The following is a 19,688-nucleotide window of genomic DNA, read 5'->3' as shown; positions in this document are numbered from 1 at the left end:
GCTCCTCCAGCACCTGCTCATCCCCCGCGTGATCCTCCTCCGCCACCGCCGCCTCTTCCGCCGCCACCGAAGCCTCCTCCACATCCTCCTACTCCTCCTCCACCAACACCACCTCCTCCTCCTCCTCCTCCTCCTCCTCCGCCACTTCCTCCTCCTCCTGCTCCGCCACCGCCTCCTCCTCCTCCTTCACCACCGCCTCCTCCTCCGCCACCACGTCTTCCTCCTCCGCCACCACCTCCTCGTCCTCCGCCACCACCTCCTCCTCCTCCGACACCTCCTCCTCGTCCGACACCACCTCCTCCTTGTCCTTCTAGGAAATTAGAAGAGATTTCTTGTCAGAAAGAGTCAGGGACTGGATCATATTGAACGTCTCTTCCAGACTTTATATTGCTATGATTCTATTATTCCTTTATCTCCCCCTTCTCTTCCTCCTCCTCCTCCACTTCTTCCCCTTGATCCTCTACCACCCCCTCCTCCAGCACCTGCTCATCCCCCGCGTGATCCTCCTCCGACACCGCCGCCTCTTCCTCCTCCATCGAAGCCTCCTCCACCTCCTCCTCCTCCTCCGCCACCACCTCCTCCTCCTCCTCCTCCGACACCTCCTCCTCCTCCGACACCACCTCCTCCTTGTCCTCCTAGGAAATTAGAAGAGATTTCTTGTCAGAAAGAGTCAGGGACTGGATCATATTGAACGTCTCTTCCAGCCTTTATATTGCTATGATTCTATGATTCCTTTATCTCCCGCTTCTCTTCCTCCTCCTCCTTCGCCACCGCATCCTCCTCCTCCTCCGCCACCTCATCCTCGTCTGCCACCACGTCCTCCTCTTCCGCCACCACGTCCTCCTCCTCCGCCACCACCTCCTCGTCCTCCGCCACCACCTCCTCCTCCTACTCCACAACCACCATCTCATTTGCCTCTGCCACCACCACATCCTTGTCCTCCGCCACCACCATCTCCTCCGCCTCCGCCACCACCACCTCCACCACCACCACCTCTCTCTCCTCCTCCTCCACCACCTCACAGAAGGATGATCTTAAAGGTCTTTTCCAACAAGAATGATTCTATGAATCCTCCTCCTCCTCATAGAATGACACAATATACCCCGTTGGAAGGGATCCATTTGGATCATCAAGTCCAAATCCTGATACCACAGGTTTACCCAAAATTCCTTCACCTCCTCCTCCACCACCTCCTCGTCCTCCTATACCACCTCCTCCTCCTCCTGCTAGGAAATTAGAAGACATTTCTTATCAGAAAGAGTCAGGGACTGGATGATATTGAAGGACTCTTCCAGCCTTAATGTTGCTATGATTCTACGATTCCTTTATCTCCCCATTCTCTTCCTCCTCCTTCCCCTCCTCTTCCCCCTGATCCTCTTCCACCCCCTCCTCCAGCACCTGCTCATCCCCCGCGTGATCCTCCTCCGCCACCGCCGCCTCTTCCGCCGCCACCGAAGCCTCCTCCACATCCTCCTACTCCTCCTCCACCAACACCACCTCCTCCTCCTCCTCCTCCTCCTCCTCCGCCACTTCCTCCTCCTCCTGCTCCGCCACCGCCTCCTCCTCCTCCTTCACCACCGCCTCGTCCTCCTCCTCCACCACCGCCTCCTCCTCCTCCTCCGCCACCGCCTCCTCCTCCGCCACCACGTCTTCCTCCTCCGCCACCACCTCCTCGTCCTCCGCCACCACCTCCTCCTCCTCCGACACCTCCTCCTCCTCCGACACCACCTCCTCCTTGTCCTTCTAGGAAATTAGAAGAGATTTCTTGTCAGAAAGAGTCAGGGACTGGATCATATTGAACGTCTCTTCCAGACTTTATATTGCTATGATTCTATTATTCCTTTATCTCCCCCTTCTCTTCCTCCTCCTCCTCCACTTCTTCCCCTTGATCCTCTACCACCCCCTCCTCCAGCACCTGCTCATCCCCCGCATGATCCTCCTCCGACACCGCCGCCTCTTCCTCCTCCATCGAAGCCTCCTCCACCTCCTCCTCCTCCTCCGCCACCACCTCCTCCTCCTCCTCCTCCGACACCTCCTCCTCCTCCGACACCACCTCCTCCTTGTCCTCCTAGGAAATTAGAAGAGATTTCTTGTCAGAAAGAGTCAGGGACTGGATCATATTGAACGTCTCTTCCAGCCTTTATATTGCTATGATTCTATGATTCCTTTATCTCCCGCTTCTCTTCCTCCTCCTCCTTCGCCACCGCATCCTCCTCCTCCTCCGCCACCTCATCCTCGTCTGCCACCACGTCCTCCTCTTCCGCCACCACGTCCTCCTCCTCCGCCACCACCTCCTCGTCCTCCGCCACCACCTCCTCCTCCTACTCCACAACCACCATCTCATTTGCCTCTGCCACCACCACATCCTTGTCCTCCGCCACCACCATCTCCTCCGCCTCCGCCACCACCACCTCCACCACCACCACCTCTCTCTCCTCCTCCTCCACCACCTCACAGAAGGATGATCTTAAAGGTCTTTTCCAACAAGAATGATTCTATGAATCCTCCTCCTCCTCATAGAATGACACAATATACCCCGTTGGAAGGGATCCATTTGGATCATCAAGTCCAAATCCTGATACCACAGTTTTACCCAAAATTCCTTCACCTCCTCCTCCACCACCTCCTCGTCCTCCTATACCACCTCCTCCTCCTCCTCCTAGGAAATTAGAAGACATTTCTTATCAGAAAGAGTCAGGGACTGGATGATATTGAAGGACTCTTCCAGCCTTAATGTTGCTATGATTCTACGATTCCTTTATCTCCCCCTTCTCTTCCTCCTCCTTCCCCTCCTCTTCCCCCTGATCCTCTTCCACCCCCTCCTCCAGCACCTGCTCATCCCCCGCGTGATCCTCCTCCGCCACCGCCGCCTCTTCCGCCGCCACCGAAGCCTCCTCCACATCCTCCTACTCCTCCTCCACCAACACCACCTCCTCCTCCTCCTCCGCCACTTCCTCCTCCTCCTGCTCCGCCACCGCCTCCTCCTCCTCCTTCACCACCGCCTCGTCCTCCTCCTCCACCACCGCCTCCTCCTCCTCCTCCGCCACCGCCTCCTCCTCCGCCACCACGTCTTCCTCCTCCGCCACCACCTCCTCGTCCTCCGCCACCACCTCCTCCTCCTCCGACACCTCCTCCTCCTCCGACACCACCTCCTCCTTGTCCTTCTAGGAAATTAGAAGAGATTTCTTGTCAGAAAGAGTCAGGGACTGGATCATATTGAACGTCTCTTCCAGCCTTTATATTGCTATGATTCTATTATTCCTTTATCTCCCCCTTCTCTTCCTCCTCCTCCTCCACTTCTTCCCCTTGATCCTCTACCACCCCCTCCTCCAGCACCTGCTCATCCCCCGCATGATCCTCCTCCGACACCGCCGCCTCTTCCTCCTCCATCGAAGCCTCCTCCACCTCCTCCTCCTCCTCCGCCACCACCTCCTCCTCCTCCTCCTCCGACACCTCCTCCTCCTCCGACACCACCTCCTCCTTGTCCTCCTAGGAAATTAGAAGAGATTTCTTGTCAGAAAGAGTCAGGGACTGGATCATATTGAACGTCTCTTCCAGCCTTTATATTGCTATGATTCTATTATTCCTTTATCTCCTCCTTCTCTTCCTCCTCCTCCTCCACTTCTTCCCCTTGATCCTCTACCACCCCCTCCTCCAGCACCTGCTCATCCCCCGCGTGATCCTCCTCCGACACCGCCGCCTCTTCCTCCTCCATCGAAGCCTCCTCCACCTCCTCCTCCTCCTCCGCCACCACCTCCTCCTCCTCCTCCTCCGACACATCCTCCTCCTCCTCCTCCGACTACTCCTCCTCCTCCGACACCACCTCCTCCTTGTCCTTCTAGGAAATTAGAAGAGATTTCTTGTCAGAAAGAGTCAGGGACTGGATCATATTGAACGTCTCTTCCAGCCTTTATATTGCTATGATTCTATTATTCCTTTATCTCCCCCTTCTCTTCCTCCTCCTCCTCCACTTCTTCCCCTTGATCCTCTACCACCCCCTCCTCCAGCACCTGCTCATCCCCCGCGTGATCCTCCTCCGACACCGCCGCCTCTTCCTCCTCCATTGAAGCCTCCTCCACCTCCTCCTCCTCCTCCGCCACCACCTCCTCCTCCTCCTCCTCCGACACCTCCTCCTCCTCCGACACCACCTCCTCCTTGTCCTCCTAGGAAATTAGAAGAGATTTCTTGTCAGAAAGAGTCAGGGACTGGATCATATTGAACGTCTCTTCCAGCCTTTATATTGCTATGATTCTATGATTCCTTTATCTCCCGCTTCTCTTCCTCCTCCTCCTTCGCCACCGCATCCTCCTCCTCCTCCGCCACCTCATCCTCGTCTGCCACCACGTCCTCCTACTCCGCCACCACGTCCTCCTCCTCCGCCACCACCTCCTCGTCCTCCGCCACCACCTCCTCCTCGCCTCCACAACCACCATCTCATTTGCCTCTGCCACCACCACATCCTCTGCCTCCGCCACCACCATCTCCTCCGCCTCCGCCACCACCACCTCCACCACCACCACCTCCTCCTCCTCCTCCTCCACCACCTCGTAGAAGGATGATCTTAAAGGTCTTTTCCAACAAGAATGATTCTATGAATCCTCCTCCTCCTCATAGAATGACACAATATACCCCGTTGGAAGGGATCCATTTGGATCATCAAGTCCAAATCCTGATACCACAGGTTTACCCAAAATTCCTTCACCTCCTCCTCCACCACCTCCTCGTCCTCCTATACCACCTCCTCCTCCTCCTGCTAGGAAATTAGAAGACATTTCTTATCAGAAAGAGTCAGGGACTGGATGATATTGAAGGACTCTTCCAGCCTTAATGTTGCTATGATTCTACGATTCCTTTATCTCCCCCTTCTCTTCCTCCTCCTTCCCCTCCTCTTCCCCCTGATCCTCTTCCACCCGCTCCTCCAGCACCTGCTCATCCCCCGCGTGATCCTCCTCCGCCACCGCCGCCTCTTCCGCCGCCACCGAAGCCTCCTCCACATCCTCCTACTCCTCCTCCACCAACACCACCTCCTCCTCCTCCTCCTCCTCCTCCTCCGCCACTTCCTCCTCCTCCTGCTCCGCCACCGCCTCCTCCTCCTCCTTCACCACCGCCTCCTCCTCCGCCACCACGTCTTCCTCCTCCGCCACCACCTCCTCGTCCTCCGCCACCACCTCCTCCTCCTCCGACACCTCCTCCTCGTCCGACACCACCTCCTCCTTGTCCTTCTAGGAAATTAGAAGAGATTTCTTGTCAGAAAGAGTCAGGGACTGGATCATATTGAACGTCTCTTCCAGACTTTATATTGCTATGATTCTATTATTCCTTTATCTCCCCCTTCTCTTCCTCCTCCTCCTCCACTTCTTCCCCTTGATCCTCTACCACCCCCTCCTCCAGCACCTGCTCATCCCCCGCGTGATCCTCCTCCGACACCGCCGCCTCTTCCTCCTCCATCGAAGCCTCCTCCACCTCCTCCTCCTCCTCCGCCACCACCTCCTCCTCCTCCTCCTCCGACACCTCCTCCTCCTCCGACACCACCTCCTCCTTGTCCTCCTAGGAAATTAGAAGAGATTTCTTGTCAGAAAGAGTCAGGGACTGGATCATATTGAACGTCTCTTCCAGCCTTTATATTGCTATGATTCTATGATTCCTTTATCTCCCGCTTCTCTTCCTCCTCCTCCTTCGCCACCGCATCCTCCTCCTCCTCCGCCACCTCATCCTCGTCTGCCACCACGTCCTCCTCTTCCGCCACCACGTCCTCCTCCTCCGCCACCACCTCCTCGTCCTCCGCCACCACCTCCTCCTCCTACTCCACAACCACCATCTCATTTGCCTCTGCCACCACCACATCCTTGTCCTCCGCCACCACCATCTCCTCCGCCTCCGCCACCACCACCTCCACCACCACCACCTCTCTCTCCTCCTCCTCCACCACCTCACAGAAGGATGATCTTAAAGGTCTTTTCCAACAAGAATGATTCTATGAATCCTCCTCCTCCTCATAGAATGACACAATATACCCCGTTGGAAGGGATCCATTTGGATCATCAAGTCCAAATCCTGATACCACAGGTTTACCCAAAATTCCTTCACCTCCTCCTCCACCACCTCCTCGCCCTCCTATACCACCTCCTCCTCCTCCTGCTAGGAAATTAGAAGACATTTCTTATCAGAAAGAGTCAGGGACTGGATGATATTGAAGGACTCTTCCAGCCTTAATGTTGCTATGATTCTACGATTCCTTTATCTCCCCATTCTCTTCCTCCTCCTTCCCCTCCTCTTCCCCCTGATCCTCTTCCACCCCCTCCTCCAGCACCTGCTCATCCCCCGCGTGATCCTCCTCCGCCACCGCCGCCTCTTCCGCCGCCACCGAAGCCTCCTCCACATCCTCCTACTCCTCCTCCACCAACACCACCTCCTCCTCCTCCTCCTCCTCCTCCTCCGCCACTTCCTCCTCCTCCTGCTCCGCCACCGCCTCCTCCTCCTCCTTCACCACCGCCTCGTCCTCCTCCTCCACCACCGCCTCCTCCTCCTCCTCCGCCACCGCCTCCTCCTCCGCCACCACGTCTTCCTCCTCCGCCACCACCTCCTCGTCCTCCGCCACCACCTCCTCCTCCTCCGACACCTCCTCCTCCTCCGACACCACCTCCTCCTTGTCCTTCTAGGAAATTAGAAGAGATTTCTTGTCAGAAAGAGTCAGGGACTGGATCATATTGAACGTCTCTTCCAGACTTTATATTGCTATGATTCTATTATTCCTTTATCTCCCCCTTCTCTTCCTCCTCCTCCTCCACTTCTTCCCCTTGATCCTCTACCACCCCCTCCTCCAGCACCTGCTCATCCCCCGCGTGATCCTCCTCCGACACCGCCGCCTCTTCCTCCTCCATCGAAGCCTCCTCCACCTCCTCCTCCTCCTCCGCCACCACCTCCTCCTCCTCCTCCTCCGACACCTCCTCCTCCTCCGACACCACCTCCTCCTTGTCCTCCTAGGAAATTAGAAGAGATTTCTTGTCAGAAAGAGTCAGGGACTGGATCATATTGAACGTCTCTTCCAGCCTTTATATTGCTATGATTCTATGATTCCTTTATCTCCCGCTTCTCTTCCTCCTCCTCCTTCGCCACCGCATCCTCCTCCTCCTCCGCCACCTCATCCTCGTCTGCCACCACGTCCTCCTCTTCCGCCACCACGTCCTCCTCCTCCGCCACCACCTCCTCGTCCTCCGCCACCACCTCCTCCTCCTACTCCACAACCACCATCTCATTTGCCTCTGCCACCACCACATCCTTGTCCTCCGCCACCACCATCTCCTCCGCCTCCGCCACCACCACCTCCACCACCACCACCTCTCTCTCCTCCTCCTCCACCACCTCACAGAAGGATGATCTTAAAGGTCTTTTCCAACAAGAATGATTCTATGAATCCTCCTCCTCCTCATAGAATGACACAATATACCCCGTTGGAAGGGATCCATTTGGATCATCAAGTCCAAATCCTGATACCACAGTTTTACCCAAAATTCCTTCACCTCCTCCTCCACCACCTCCTCGTCCTCCTATACCACCTCCTCCTCCTCCTCCTAGGAAATTAGAAGACATTTCTTATCAGAAAGAGTCAGGGACTGGATGATATTGAAGGACTCTTCCAGCCTTAATGTTGCTATGATTCTACGATTCCTTTATCTCCCCCTTCTCTTCCTCCTCCTTCCCCTCCTCTTCCCCCTGATCCTCTTCCACCCCCTCCTCCAGCACCTGCTCATCCCCCGCGTGATCCTCCTCCGCCACCGCCGCCTCTTCCGCCGCCACCGAAGCCTCCTCCACATCCTCCTACTCCTCCTCCACCAACACCACCTCCTCCTCCTCCTCCGCCACTTCCTCCTCCTCCTGCTCCGCCACCGCCTCCTCCTCCTCCTTCACCACCGCCTCGTCCTCCTCCTCCACCACCGCCTCCTCCTCCTCCTCCGCCACCGCCTCCTCCTCCGCCACCACGTCTTCCTCCTCCGCCACCACCTCCTCGTCCTCCGCCACCACCTCCTCCTCCTCCGACACCTCCTCCTCCTCCGACACCACCTCCTCCTTGTCCTTCTAGGAAATTAGAAGAGATTTCTTGTCAGAAAGAGTCAGGGACTGGATCATATTGAACGTCTCTTCCAGCCTTTATATTGCTATGATTCTATTATTCCTTTATCTCCCCCTTCTCTTCCTCCTCCTCCTCCACTTCTTCCCCTTGATCCTCTACCACCCCCTCCTCCAGCACCTGCTCATCCCCCGCATGATCCTCCTCCGACACCGCCGCCTCTTCCTCCTCCATCGAAGCCTCCTCCACCTCCTCCTCCTCCTCCGCCACCACCTCCTCCTCCTCCTCCTCCGACACCTCCTCCTCCTCCGACACCACCTCCTCCTTGTCCTCCTAGGAAATTAGAAGAGATTTCTTGTCAGAAAGAGTCAGGGACTGGATCATATTGAACGTCTCTTCCAGCCTTTATATTGCTATGATTCTATGATTCCTTTATCTCCCGCTTCTCTTCCTCCTCCTCCTTCGCCACCGCATCCTCCTCCTCCTCCGCCACCTCATCCTCGTCTGCCACCACGTCCTCCTCTTCCGCCACCACGTCCTCCTCCTCCGCCACCACCTCCTCGTCCTCCGCCACCACCTCCTCCTCCTACTCCACAACCACCATCTCATTTGCCTCTGCCACCACCACATCCTTGTCCTCCGCCACCACCATCTCCTCCGCCTCCGCCACCACCACCTCCACCACCACCACCTCTCTCTCCTCCTCCTCCACCACCTCACAGAAGGATGATCTTAAAGGTCTTTTCCAACAAGAATGATTCTATGAATCCTCCTCCTCCTCATAGAATGACACAATATACCCCGTTGGAAGGGATCCATTTGGATCATCAAGTCCAAATCCTGATACCACAGGTTTACCCAAAATTCCTTCACCTCCTCCTCCACCACCTCCTCGTCCTCCTATACCACCTCCTCCTCCTCCTCCTAGGAAATTAGAAGACATTTCTTATCAGAAAGAGTCAGGGACTGGATGATATTGAAGGACTCTTCCAGCCTTAATGTTGCTATGATTCTACGATTCCTTTATCTCCCCCTTCTCTTCCTCCTCCTTCCCCTCCTCTTCCCCCTGATCCTCTTCCACCCCCTCCTCCAGCACCTGCTCATCCCCCGCGTGATCCTCCTCCGCCACCGCCGCCTCTTCCGCCGCCACCGAAGCCTCCTCCACATCCTCCTACTCCTCCTCCACCAACACCACCTCCTCCTCCTCCTCCGCCACTTCCTCCTCCTCCTGCTCCGCCACCGCCTCCTCCTCCTCCTTCACCACCGCCTCGTCCTCCTCCTCCACCACCGCCTCCTCCTCCTCCTCCGCCACCGCCTCCTCCTCCGCCACCACGTCTTCCTCCTCCGCCACCACCTCCTCGTCCTCTGCCACCACCTCCTCCTCCTCCGACACCTCCTCCTCCTCCGACATCACCTGCTCCTTGTCCTTCTAGGAAATTAGAAGAGATTTCTTGTCAGAAAGAGTCAGGGACTGGATCATATTGAACGTCTCTTCCAGCCTTTATATTGCTATGATTCTATTATTCCTTTATCTCCTCCTTCTCTTCCTCCTCCTCCTCCACTTCTTCCCCTTGATCCTCTACCACCCCCTCCTCCAGCACCTGCTCATCCCCCGCGTGATCCTCCTCCGACACCGCCGCCTCTTCCTCCTCCATCGAAGCCTCCTCCACCTCCTCCTCCTCCTCCGACACCACCTCCTCCTCCTCCTCCTCCGACACATCCTCCTCCTCCTCCTCCGACTACTCCTCCTCCTCCGACACCACCTCCTCCTTGTCCTTCTAGGAAATTAGAAGAGATTTCTTCTCAGAAAGAGTCAGGGACTGGATCATATTGAACGTCTCTTCCAGCCTTTATATTGCTATGATTCTATTATTCCTTTATCTCCCCCTTCTCTTCCTCCTCCTCCTCCACTTCTTCCCCTTGATCCTCTACCACCCCCTCCTCCAGCACCTGCTCATCCCCCGCGTGAGCCTCCTCCGACACCGCCGCCTCTTCCTCCTCCATTGAAGCCTCCTCCACCTCCTCCTCCTCCTCCGCCACCACCTCCTCCTCCTCCTCCTCCGACACCTCCTCCTCCTCCGACATCACCTGCTCCTTGTCCTTCTAGGAAATTAGAAGAGATTTCTTGTCAGAAAGAGTCAGGGACTGGATCATATTGAACGTCTCTTCCAGCCTTTATATTGCTATGATTCAATTATTCCTTTATCTCCTCCTTCTCTTCCTCCTCCTCCTCCACTTCTTCCCCTTGATCCTCTACCACCCCCTCCTCCAGCACCTGCTCATCCCCCGCGTGATCCTCCTCCGACACCGCCGCCTCTTCCTCCTCCATTGAAGCCTCCTCCACCTCCTCCTCCTCCTCCGCCACCACCTCCTCCTCCTCCTCCTCCGACACCTCCTCCTCCTCCGACACCACCTCCTCCTTGTCCTCCTAGGAAATTAGAAGAGATTTCTTGTCAGAAAGAGTCAGGGACTGGATCATATTGAACGTCTCTTCCAGCCTTTATATTGCTATGATTCTATGATTCCTTTATCTCCCGCTTCTCTTCCTCCTCCTCCTTCGCCACCGCATCCTCCTCCTCCTCCGCCACCTCCTCCTCGTCTGCCACCACGTCCTCCTACTCCGCCACCACGTCCTCCTCCTCCGCCACCACCTCCTCATCCTCCGCCACCACCTCCTCCTCGCCTCCACAACCACCATCTCATTTGCCTCTGCCACCACCACATCCTCTGCCTCCGCCACCACCATCTCCTCCGCCTCCGCCACCACCACCTCCACCACCACCACCTCCTCCTCCTCCTCCTCCTCCACCACCTCGTAGAAGGATGATCTTAAAGGTCTTTTCCAACAAGAATGATTCTATGAATCCTCCTCCTCCTCATAGAATGACACAATATACCCCGTTGGAAGGGATCCATTTGGATCATCAAGTCCAAATCCTGATACCACAGGTTTACCCAAAATTCCTTCACCTCCTCCTCCACCACCTCCTCGTCCTCCTATACCACCTCCTCCTCCTCCTGCTAGGAAATTAGAAGACATTTCTTATCAGAAAGAGTCAGGGACTGGGTGATATTGAAGGACTCTTCCAGCCTTAATGTTGCTATGATTCTACGATTCCTTTATCTCCCCCTTCTCTTCCTCCTCCTTCCCCTCCTCTTCCCCCTGATCCTCTTCCACCCCCTCCTCCAGCACCTGCTCATCCCCCGCGTGATCCTCCTCCGACACCGCCGCCTCTTCCTCCTCCATTGAAGCCTCCTCCACCTCCTCCTCCTCCTCCGCCACCTCCTCCTCCTCCTCCTCCTCCGCCACTTCCTCCTCCTCCTGCTCCGCCACCGCCTCCTCCTCCTCCTTCACCACCGCCTCGTCCTCCTCCTCCACCACCGCCTCCTCCTCCTCCTCCGCCACCGCCTCCTCCTCCGCCACCACGTCTTCCTCCTCCGCCACCACCTCCTCGTCCTCCGCCACCACCTCCTCCTCCTCCGACACCTCCTCCTCCTCCGACACCACCTCCTCCTTGTCCTTCTAGGAAATTAGAAGAGATTTCTTGTCAGAAAGAGTCAGGGACTGGATCATATTGAACGTCTCTTCCAGCCTTTATATTGCTATGATTCTATTATTCCTTTATCTCCCCCTTCTCTTCCTCCTCCTCCTCCACTTCTTCCCCTTGATCCTCTACCACCCCCTCCTCCAGCACCTGCTCATCCCCCGCGTGATCCTCCTCCGACACCGCCGCCTCTTCCTCCTCCATCGAAGCCTCCTCCACCTCCTCCTCCTCCTCCGCCACCACCTCCTCCTCCTCCTCCTCCGACACCTCCTCCTCCTCCGACACCACCTCCTCCTTGTCCTCCTAGGAAATTAGAAGAGATTTCTTGTCAGAAAGAGTCATGGACTGGATCATATTGAACGTCTCTTCCAGCCTTTATATTGCTATGATTCTATGATTCCTTTATCTCCCGCTTCTCTTCCTCCTCCTCCTTCGCCACCGCCTCCTCCTCCTCCTCCGCCACCTCCTCCTCATCTGCCACAACGTCCTCCTCCTCCGCCGCCACCTCCTCGTCCTCCGCCACCACCTCCTCTTCCTCCGCCACCACCTCCTCATCCTCCGCCTCCACAACCACCATCTCATTTGCCTCTGCCACCACCACATCCTCCGCCTCCGCCACCACCACCTCCTCCGCCTCTGCCACCACCACCTCCACCACCACCTCCTCCTCCTCCTCCTCCTCCACCACCTCGTAGAAGGATGATCTTAAAGGCCTTTTCCAACAAGAATGATTCTATGAATCCTCCTACCTCCTCATAGAATCACACAATATACCCAGATGGAAGGGATCCATTTGGATCATCAAGTCCAAATCCTGATACCACAGGTTTACCCAAAATTCCTTCACCTCCTCGCCAACACCTCCTCGTCCTCCTATACCACCTCCTCCTCCTAGGAAATTAGAAGACATTTCTTATCAGAAAGAGTCAGGGACTGGATGATATTGAAGGACTCTTCCAGCCTTAATGTTGCTATGATTCTACGATTCCTTTATCTCCCCCTTCTCTTCCTCCTCCTTCCCCTCCTCTTCCCCCTGATCCTCTTCCACCCCCTCCTCCAGCACCTGCTCATCCCCCGCGTGATCCTCCTCCGCCACCGCCGCCTCTTCCGCCGCCACCGAAGCCTCCTCCACATCCTCCTAGTCCTCCTCCACCAACACCACCTCCTCCTCCTCCTCCTCCTCCTCCTCTGCCACCACCTCCTCCTCTGCCACCACGTCCTCCTCCTCTGCCACCACCTCCTCGTCCTCCGTGACCACCTCCTCGTCCTCCGCCACCACCTCCTCATCCTCCGCCACCACCACCACCTCCTCCGCCACAACCACCACCACCTTTTCCGCCTCCGCCACCACCCCCTCATCCGCCTCCGCCACCACCACCTCCTCCGCCTCTGCCACCACCTCCTCCACCACCACCTCCTCCTCCTCCTCCTCCTCCACCACCTCGTAGAAGGATGATCTTAAAGGTCTTTTCCAACAAGAATGATTCTATGAATCCTCCTCCTCCTCATAGAATGACACAATATACCCCGTTGGAAGGGATCCATTTGGATCATCAAGTCCAAATCCTGATACCACAGGTTTACACAAAATTCCTTCACCTCCTCCTCCACCACCTCCTCGTCCTCCGCCACCACGTCCTCCTCCTCCGCCACCACCTCCTCGTCCTCCGCCACCACCTCCTCCTCCTCCGACACCTCCTCCTCCTCCGACACCACCTCCTCCTTGTCCTTCTAGGAAATTAGAAGAGATTTCTTGTCAGAAAGAGTCAGGGACTGGATCATATTGAACGTCTCTTCCAGCCTTTATATTGCTATGATTCTATTATTCCTTTATCTCCCCCTTCTCTTCCTCCTCCTCCTCCACTTCTTCCCCTTGATCCTCTACCACCCCCTCCTCCAGCACCTGCTCAACCCCCGCGTGATCCTCCTCCGACACCGCCGCCTCTTCCTCCTCCATCGAAGCCTCCTCCACCTCCTCCTCCTCCTCCGCCACCACCTCCTCCTCCTCCTCTTCCGACACCTCCTCCTCCTCCTCCTCCGACTACTCCTCCTCCTCCGCCACCACCTCCTCCTTGTCCTCCTAGGAAATTAGAAGACATTTCTTATCAGAAAGAGTCAGGGACTGGATGATATTGAAGGACTCTTCCAGCCTTAATGTTGCTATGATTCTACGATTCCTTTATCTCCCTCTTCTCTTCCTCCTCCTTCCCCTCCTCTTCCCCCTGATCCTCTTCCACCCCCTCCTCCAGCACCTGCTCATCCCCCGCGTGATCCTCCTCCGCCACCGCCGCCTCTTCCGCCGCCACCGAAGCCTCCTCCACATCCTCCTACTCCTCCTCCACCAACACCACCTCCTCCTCCTCCTCCTCCTCCTCCTCCTCCTCCGCCACTTCCTCCTCCTCCTGCTCCGCCACCGCCTCCTCCTCCTCCTTCAGCACCGCCTCCTCCTCCTCCTCCGACACCGCCTCCTCCTCCTCCTCCGCCACCTCCTCCTCCTCCGCCACCACGTCCTCCTCCTCCGCCACCACCTCCTCGTCCTCCGCCACCACCTCCTCCTCCTCCGACACCTCCTCCTCGTCCGACACCATCTCCTCCTTGTCCTTCTAGGAAATTAGAAGAGATTTCTTGTCAGAAAGAGTCAGGGACTGGATCACATTGAACGTCTCTTCCAGCCTTTATATTGCTATGATTCTATTATTCCTTTATCTCCCCCTTCTCTTCCTCCTCCTCCTCCACTTCTTCCCCTTGATCCTCTACCACCCCCTCCTCCAGCACCTGCTCATCCCCCGCGTGATCCTCCTCCGACACCGCCGCCTCTTCCTCCTCCATCGAAGCCTCCTCCACCTCCTCCTCCGCCTCCGCCACCACCTCCTCCTCCTCCTCCTCCGACACCTCCTCTCCTCCTCCTCCGACTACTCCTCCTCCTCCGCCACCACCTCCTCCTTGTCCTCCTAGGAAATTAGAAGAGATTTCTTGTCAGAAAGAGTCAGGGACTGGATCATATTGAACGTCTCTTCCAGCCTTTATATTGCTATGATTTTATGATTCCTTTATGTCCCCCTTCTCTTCCTCCTCCTCCTCCACTTCTTCCCCTTGATCCTCTACCACCCTCTCCTCCAGCACCTGCTCTTTCCCCGCGTGCTCCTCCACCGCCACCACTGCCGCCTCCTCCTCCACCACCACCACCGCTGCTGCTTTCTCCTCCACCAGCACGATCGCTGCCGCCGCCTCCTCCTCCTTTTCCTGCTCCACGACCTTTTCCCCCTCCACCTCCTCGTTGTCATTCTCATCATCGTTGTCGTCGACCTTCTTCTCGTCGTCCTTTTCCTTGTCATCCCTCTCCTCGTCCTCCACCACCTCCTCCTCCTCCTAGGAAATTAGAAGACATTTCTTATCAGAAAGAGTCAGGGACTGGATGATATTGAAGGTCTCTTCCAGCCTTAATGTTGCTATGATTCTACAATTCCTTTATCTCCCCCTTCTCTTTATCCTCCTCCCCTCTTCTTCCCCCTGATCCTCTACCACCCCCTCCTCCAGCACCTGCTCTTCCCCCGCGTGATCCTCCTCCGCCACCGCCACCTCCTCCACCGCCACCGAAACCTCCGCCACATCCTCATCCTCCACCTCCACCACCACCTCCTCCTCCTCCTCCTCCGCCACCTCCTCCTACTCCTGCTCCGCTACCGCCTCCTCCTCCTGCTCGGCTACCGCCTCCACCTCCTTCCTCGCCACCGCCTCCTCCTCCGCCACGGCCTCCTCCTCCTCCTCCTCCGACACCTCCTCCTCCTCCGACACCACCTCCTCCTTGTCCTCCTAGGAAATTAGAAGAGATTTCTTGTCAGAAAGAGTCAGGGACTGGATCATATTGAACGTCTCTTCCAGCCTTTATATTGCTATGATTCTATGATTCCTTTATCTCCCGCTTCTCTTCCTCCTCCTCCTTCGCCACCGCCTCCTCCTCCTCCTCCGCCACCTCCTCCTCGTCTGCCACCACGTCCTCCTACTCCGCCACCACGTCCTCCTCCTCCGCCACCACCTCCTCGTCCTCCGCCACCACCTCCTCCTCGCCTCCACAACCACCATCTCATTTGCCTCTGCCACCACCACATCCTCTGCCTCCGCCACCACCATCTCCTCCGCCTCCGCCACCACCACCTCCACCACCACCACCTCCTCCTCCTCCTCCTCCACCACCTCGTAGAAGGATGATCTTAAAGGTCTTTTCCAACAAGAATGATTCTATGAATCCTCCTCCTCCTCATAGAATGACACAATATACCCCGTTGGAAGGGATCCATTTGGATCATCAAGTCCAAATCCTGATACCACAGGTTTACCCAAAATTCCTTCACCTCCTCCTCCACCACCTCCTCGTCCTCCTATACCACCTCCTCCTCCTCCTGCTAGGAAATTAGAAGACATTTCTTATCAGAAAGAGTCAGGGACTGGATGATATTGAAGGACTCTTCCAGCCTTAATGTTGCTATGATTCTACGATTCCTTTATCTCCCCCTTCTCTTCCTCCTCCTTCCCCTCCTCTTCCCCCTGATCCTCTTCCACCCCCTCCTCCAGCACCTGCTCATCCCCCGCGTGATCCTCCTCCGCCACCGCCGCCTCTTCCGCCGCCACCGAAGCCTCCTCCACATCCTCCTACTCCTCCTCCACCAACACCACCTCCTCCTCCTCCTCCTCCTCCGCCACTTCCTCCTCCTCCTGCTCCGCCACCGCCTCCTCCTCCTCCTTCACCACCGCCTCGTCCTCCTCCTCCACCACCGCCTCCTCCTCCTCCTCCGCCACCGCCTCCTCCTCTGCCACCACGTCTTCCTCCTCCGCCACCACCTCCTCGTCCTCCGCCACCACCTCCTCCTCCTCCGACACCTCCTCCTCCTCCGACATCACCTGCTCCTTGTCCTTCTAGGAAATTAGAAGAGATTCCTTGTCAGAAAGAGTCAGGGACTGGATCATATTGAACGTCTCTTCCAGCCTTTATATTGCTATGATTCTATTATTCCTTTATCTCCTCCTTCTCTTCCTCCTCCTCCTCCACTTCTTCCCCTTGATCCTCTACCACCCCCTCCTCCAGCACCTGCTCAACCCCCGCGTGATCCTCCTCCGACACCGCCGCCTCTTCCTCCTCCATCGAAGCCTCCTCCACCTCCTCCTCCTCCTCCGCCACCACCTCCTCCTCCTCCTCCTCCGACACCTCCTCCTCCTCCGACACCACCTCCTCCTTGTCCTCCTAGGAAATTAGAAGAGATTTCTTGTCAGAAAGAGTCAGGGACTGGATCATATTGAACGTCTCTTCCAGCCTTTATATTGCTATGATTCTATGATTCCTTTATCTCCCGCTTCTCTTCCTCCTCCTCCTTCGCAACCACATCCTCCTCCTCCTCCGCCACCTCATCCTCCTCCTCCTCCGCCACCTCCTCCTCATCTGCCCCCACGTCCTCCTACTCCGCCACCACGTCCTCCTCCTCCGCCACCACCTCCTCGTCCTCCGCCACCACCTCCTCCTCCTACTCTACAACCACCATCTCATTTGCCTCTGCCACCACCACATCCTTGTCCTCCGCCACCACCATCTCCTCCGCCTCCGCCACCACCACCTCCACCACCACCACCTCTCTCTCCTCCTCCTCCACCACCTCACAGAAGGATGATCTTAAAGGTCTTTTCCAACAAGAATGATTCTATGAATCCTCCTCCTCCTCATAGAATGACACAATATACCCCGTTGGAAGGGATCCATTTGGATCATCAAGTCCAAATCCTGATACCACAGGTTTACCCAAAATTCCTTCACCTCCTCCTCCACCACCTCCTCGTCCTCCTATACCACCTCCTCCTCCTCCTGCTAGGAAATTAGAAGACATTTCTTATCAGAAAGAGTCAGGGACTGGATGATATTGAAGGACTCTTCCAGCCTTAATGTTGCTATGATTCTACGATTCCTTTATCTCCCCCTTCTCTTCCTCCTCCTTCCCCTCCTCTTCCCCCTGATCCTCTTACACCCCCTCCTCCAGCACCTGCTCATCCCCCGCGTGATCCTCCTCCGCCACCGCCGCCTCTTCCGCCGCCACCGAAGCCTCCTCCACATCCTCCTACTCCTCCTCCACCAACACCACCTCCTCCTCCTCCTCCTCCTCCGCCACTTCCTCCTCCTCCTGCTCCGCCACCGCCTCCTCCTCCTCCTTCACCACCGCCTCGTCCTCCTCCTCCACCACCGCCTCCTCCTCCTCCTCCGCCACCGCCTCCTCCTCCGCCACCACGTCTTCCTCCTCCGCCACCACCTCCTCGTCCTCTGCCACCACCTCCTCCTCCTCCGACACCTCCTCCTCCTCCGACATCACCTGCTCCTTGTCCTTCTAGGAAATTAGAAGAGATTCCTTGTCAGAAAGAGTCAGGGACTGGATCATATTGAACGTCTCTTCCAGCCTTTATATTGCTATGATTCTATTATTCCTTTATCTCCTCCTTCTCTTCCTCCTCCTCCTCCACTTCTTCCCCTTGATCCTCTACCACCCCCTCCTCCAGCACCTGCTCATCCCCCGCGTGATCCTCCTCCGACACCGCCGCCTCTTCCTCCTCCATCGAAGCCTCCTCCACCTCCTCCTCCTCCTCCGCCACCACCTCCTCCTCCTCCTCCTCCGACACATCCTCCTCCTCCTCCTCCGACTACTCCTCCTCCTCCGACACCACCTCCTCCTTGTCCTTCTAGGAAATTAGAAGAGATTTCTTGTCAGAAAGAGTCAGGGACTGGATCATATTGAACGTCTCTTCCAGCCTTTATATTGCTATGATTCTATTATTCCTTTATCTCCCCCTTCTCTTCCTCCTCCTCCTCCACTTCTTCCCCTTGATCCTCTACCACCCCCTCCTCCAGCACCTGCTCATCCCCCGCGTGATCCTCCTCCGACACCGCCGCCTCTTCCTCCTCCATTGAAGCCTCCTCCACCTCCTCCTCCTCCTCCGCCACCACCTCCTCCTCCTCCTCCTCCGACACCTCCTCCTCCTCCGACACCACCTCCTCCTTGTCCTCCTAGGAAATTAGAAGAGATTTCTTGTCAGAAAGAGTCAGGGACTGGATCATATTGAACGTCTCTTCCAGCCTTTATATTGCTATGATTCTATGATTCCTTTATCTCCCGCTTCTCTTCCTCCTCCTCCTTCGCCAACGCCTCCTCCTCCTCCTCCGCCACCTCCTCCTCGTCTGCCACCACGTCCTCCTACTCCGCCACCACGTCCTCCTCCTCCGCCACCACCTCCTCCTCCTCCTCCTCCGACACCTCCTCCTCCTCCTCCTCCGACTACTCCTCCTCCTCCGCCACCACCTCCTCCTTGTCCTCCTAGGAAATTAGAAGAGATTTCTTGTCAGAAAGAGTCAGGGACTGGATCATATTGAACGTCTCTTCCAGCCTTTATATTGCTATGATTTTATGATTCCGTTATCTCCCCCTTCTCCTCCTCCTCCTCCTCCACTTCTTCCCCTTGATCCTCTACCACACTCTTCTCCAGCACCTGCTCCTTTCCCGCGTGCTACTCCACCGCCACCACTGCCGCCTCCTCCTCCACCACCACCACCGCAGCTGATTTCTCCTCCACCAGCACCACCGCTGCCGCCGCCTCCTCCTCCTTTTCCTGCTCCACGACCTTTTCCCCCTCCTCCTCCTCGTTGTCTTTCTCATCATCGTTGTCGTCGACCTTCTTCTCGTCGTCCTTTTCGTTGTCATCCCTCTCCTCGTCCTCCACCACCTCCTCCTCCTCTTAGGAAATTAGAAGACATTTCTTATCAGAAAGAGTCAGGGACTGGATGATATTGAAGGTCTCTTCCAGCCTTAACGTTGCTATGATTCTACGATTCCTTTATCTCCCCCTTCTCTTCATCCTCCTTCCCTCCTCTTCCCCCTGATCCTCTACCACCCCCTTCTCCAGCACCTGCTCATCCCCCGCGTGATCCTCCTCCGCCACCGCCGTCTCCTCCACCGCCACCGAAGCCTCCTCCACATCCTCCTCCTCCTCCACTACCACCACCTCCTCCTCCTCCTCCTCCTCCTCCTCCGCCACCTCCTCCTCCT

At 56.7% G+C, this 19,688-nt stretch overlaps 2 protein-coding genes across 2 annotated transcripts in view; both read right to left on the bottom strand.

Moving 5' to 3' along the window:
* Window positions 1–723: 723 nt before the first annotated feature.
* On the bottom strand, window positions 724–4,481 carry LOC136791859 (uncharacterized). Its single transcript, XM_067005188.1, has 3 exons — window positions 4,419–4,481; window positions 2,205–2,321; window positions 724–888 (listed from the first exon to the last, which is right to left on the bottom strand). The coding sequence occupies exons 1-3, from the start codon at window positions 4,479–4,481 to the stop codon at window positions 724–726; spliced, it is 345 nt and encodes a 114-aa protein (XP_066861289.1).
* Window positions 4,482–14,062: 9,581 nt separating this feature from the next.
* LOC136791796 (FK506-binding protein 5-like) overlaps window positions 14,063–19,688 on the bottom strand; it is a 15,142-nt gene continuing 9,516 nt past the window's right edge. Inside the window, exons 3-4 of the mRNA XM_067004629.1 lie at window positions 19,549–19,688; window positions 14,063–14,982 (exon numbers count right to left, since the gene is read on the bottom strand). The exon at window positions 19,549–19,688 is cut by the window's right edge and continues 97 nt beyond it. Coding sequence (XP_066860730.1) covers window positions 14,653–14,982; window positions 19,549–19,688 — 470 coding nt within the window. The 3' untranslated portion in view covers window positions 14,063–14,652. The remainder of the gene's footprint in view (window positions 14,983–19,548) is intronic.

This window comes from Anser cygnoides, chromosome 1, assembly GCF_040182565.1.
Source record: "Anser cygnoides isolate HZ-2024a breed goose chromosome 1, Taihu_goose_T2T_genome, whole genome shotgun sequence".
NCBI classification, from domain to species: Eukaryota; Metazoa; Chordata; class Aves; order Anseriformes; family Anatidae; genus Anser; species Anser cygnoides.
This window is presented reverse-complemented; position numbering and strand designations above follow the sequence as displayed.

Excerpts from the sequence above, each read along its gene's own strand:
- LOC136791859 (XM_067005188.1), bottom strand. The coding sequence starts at position 4,481 with ATGGTGGTGGCGGAGGCAGAGGATGTGGTGGTGGCAGAGGCAAATGAG. Across the intron at positions 2,322-4,418 it reads ATGAGATGGTGGTTGTGGAG|GAGGAGGAGGTGGTGGCGGA; the intron begins GCGAGGAGGAGG and ends GTTGTGGAGTAG. Across the intron at positions 889-2,204 it reads CGGAGGAGGAGGAGGATGCG|GAGGAGGAGGTGGTGGCGGA; the intron begins GTGGCGAAGGAG and ends GTTGTGGAGTAG.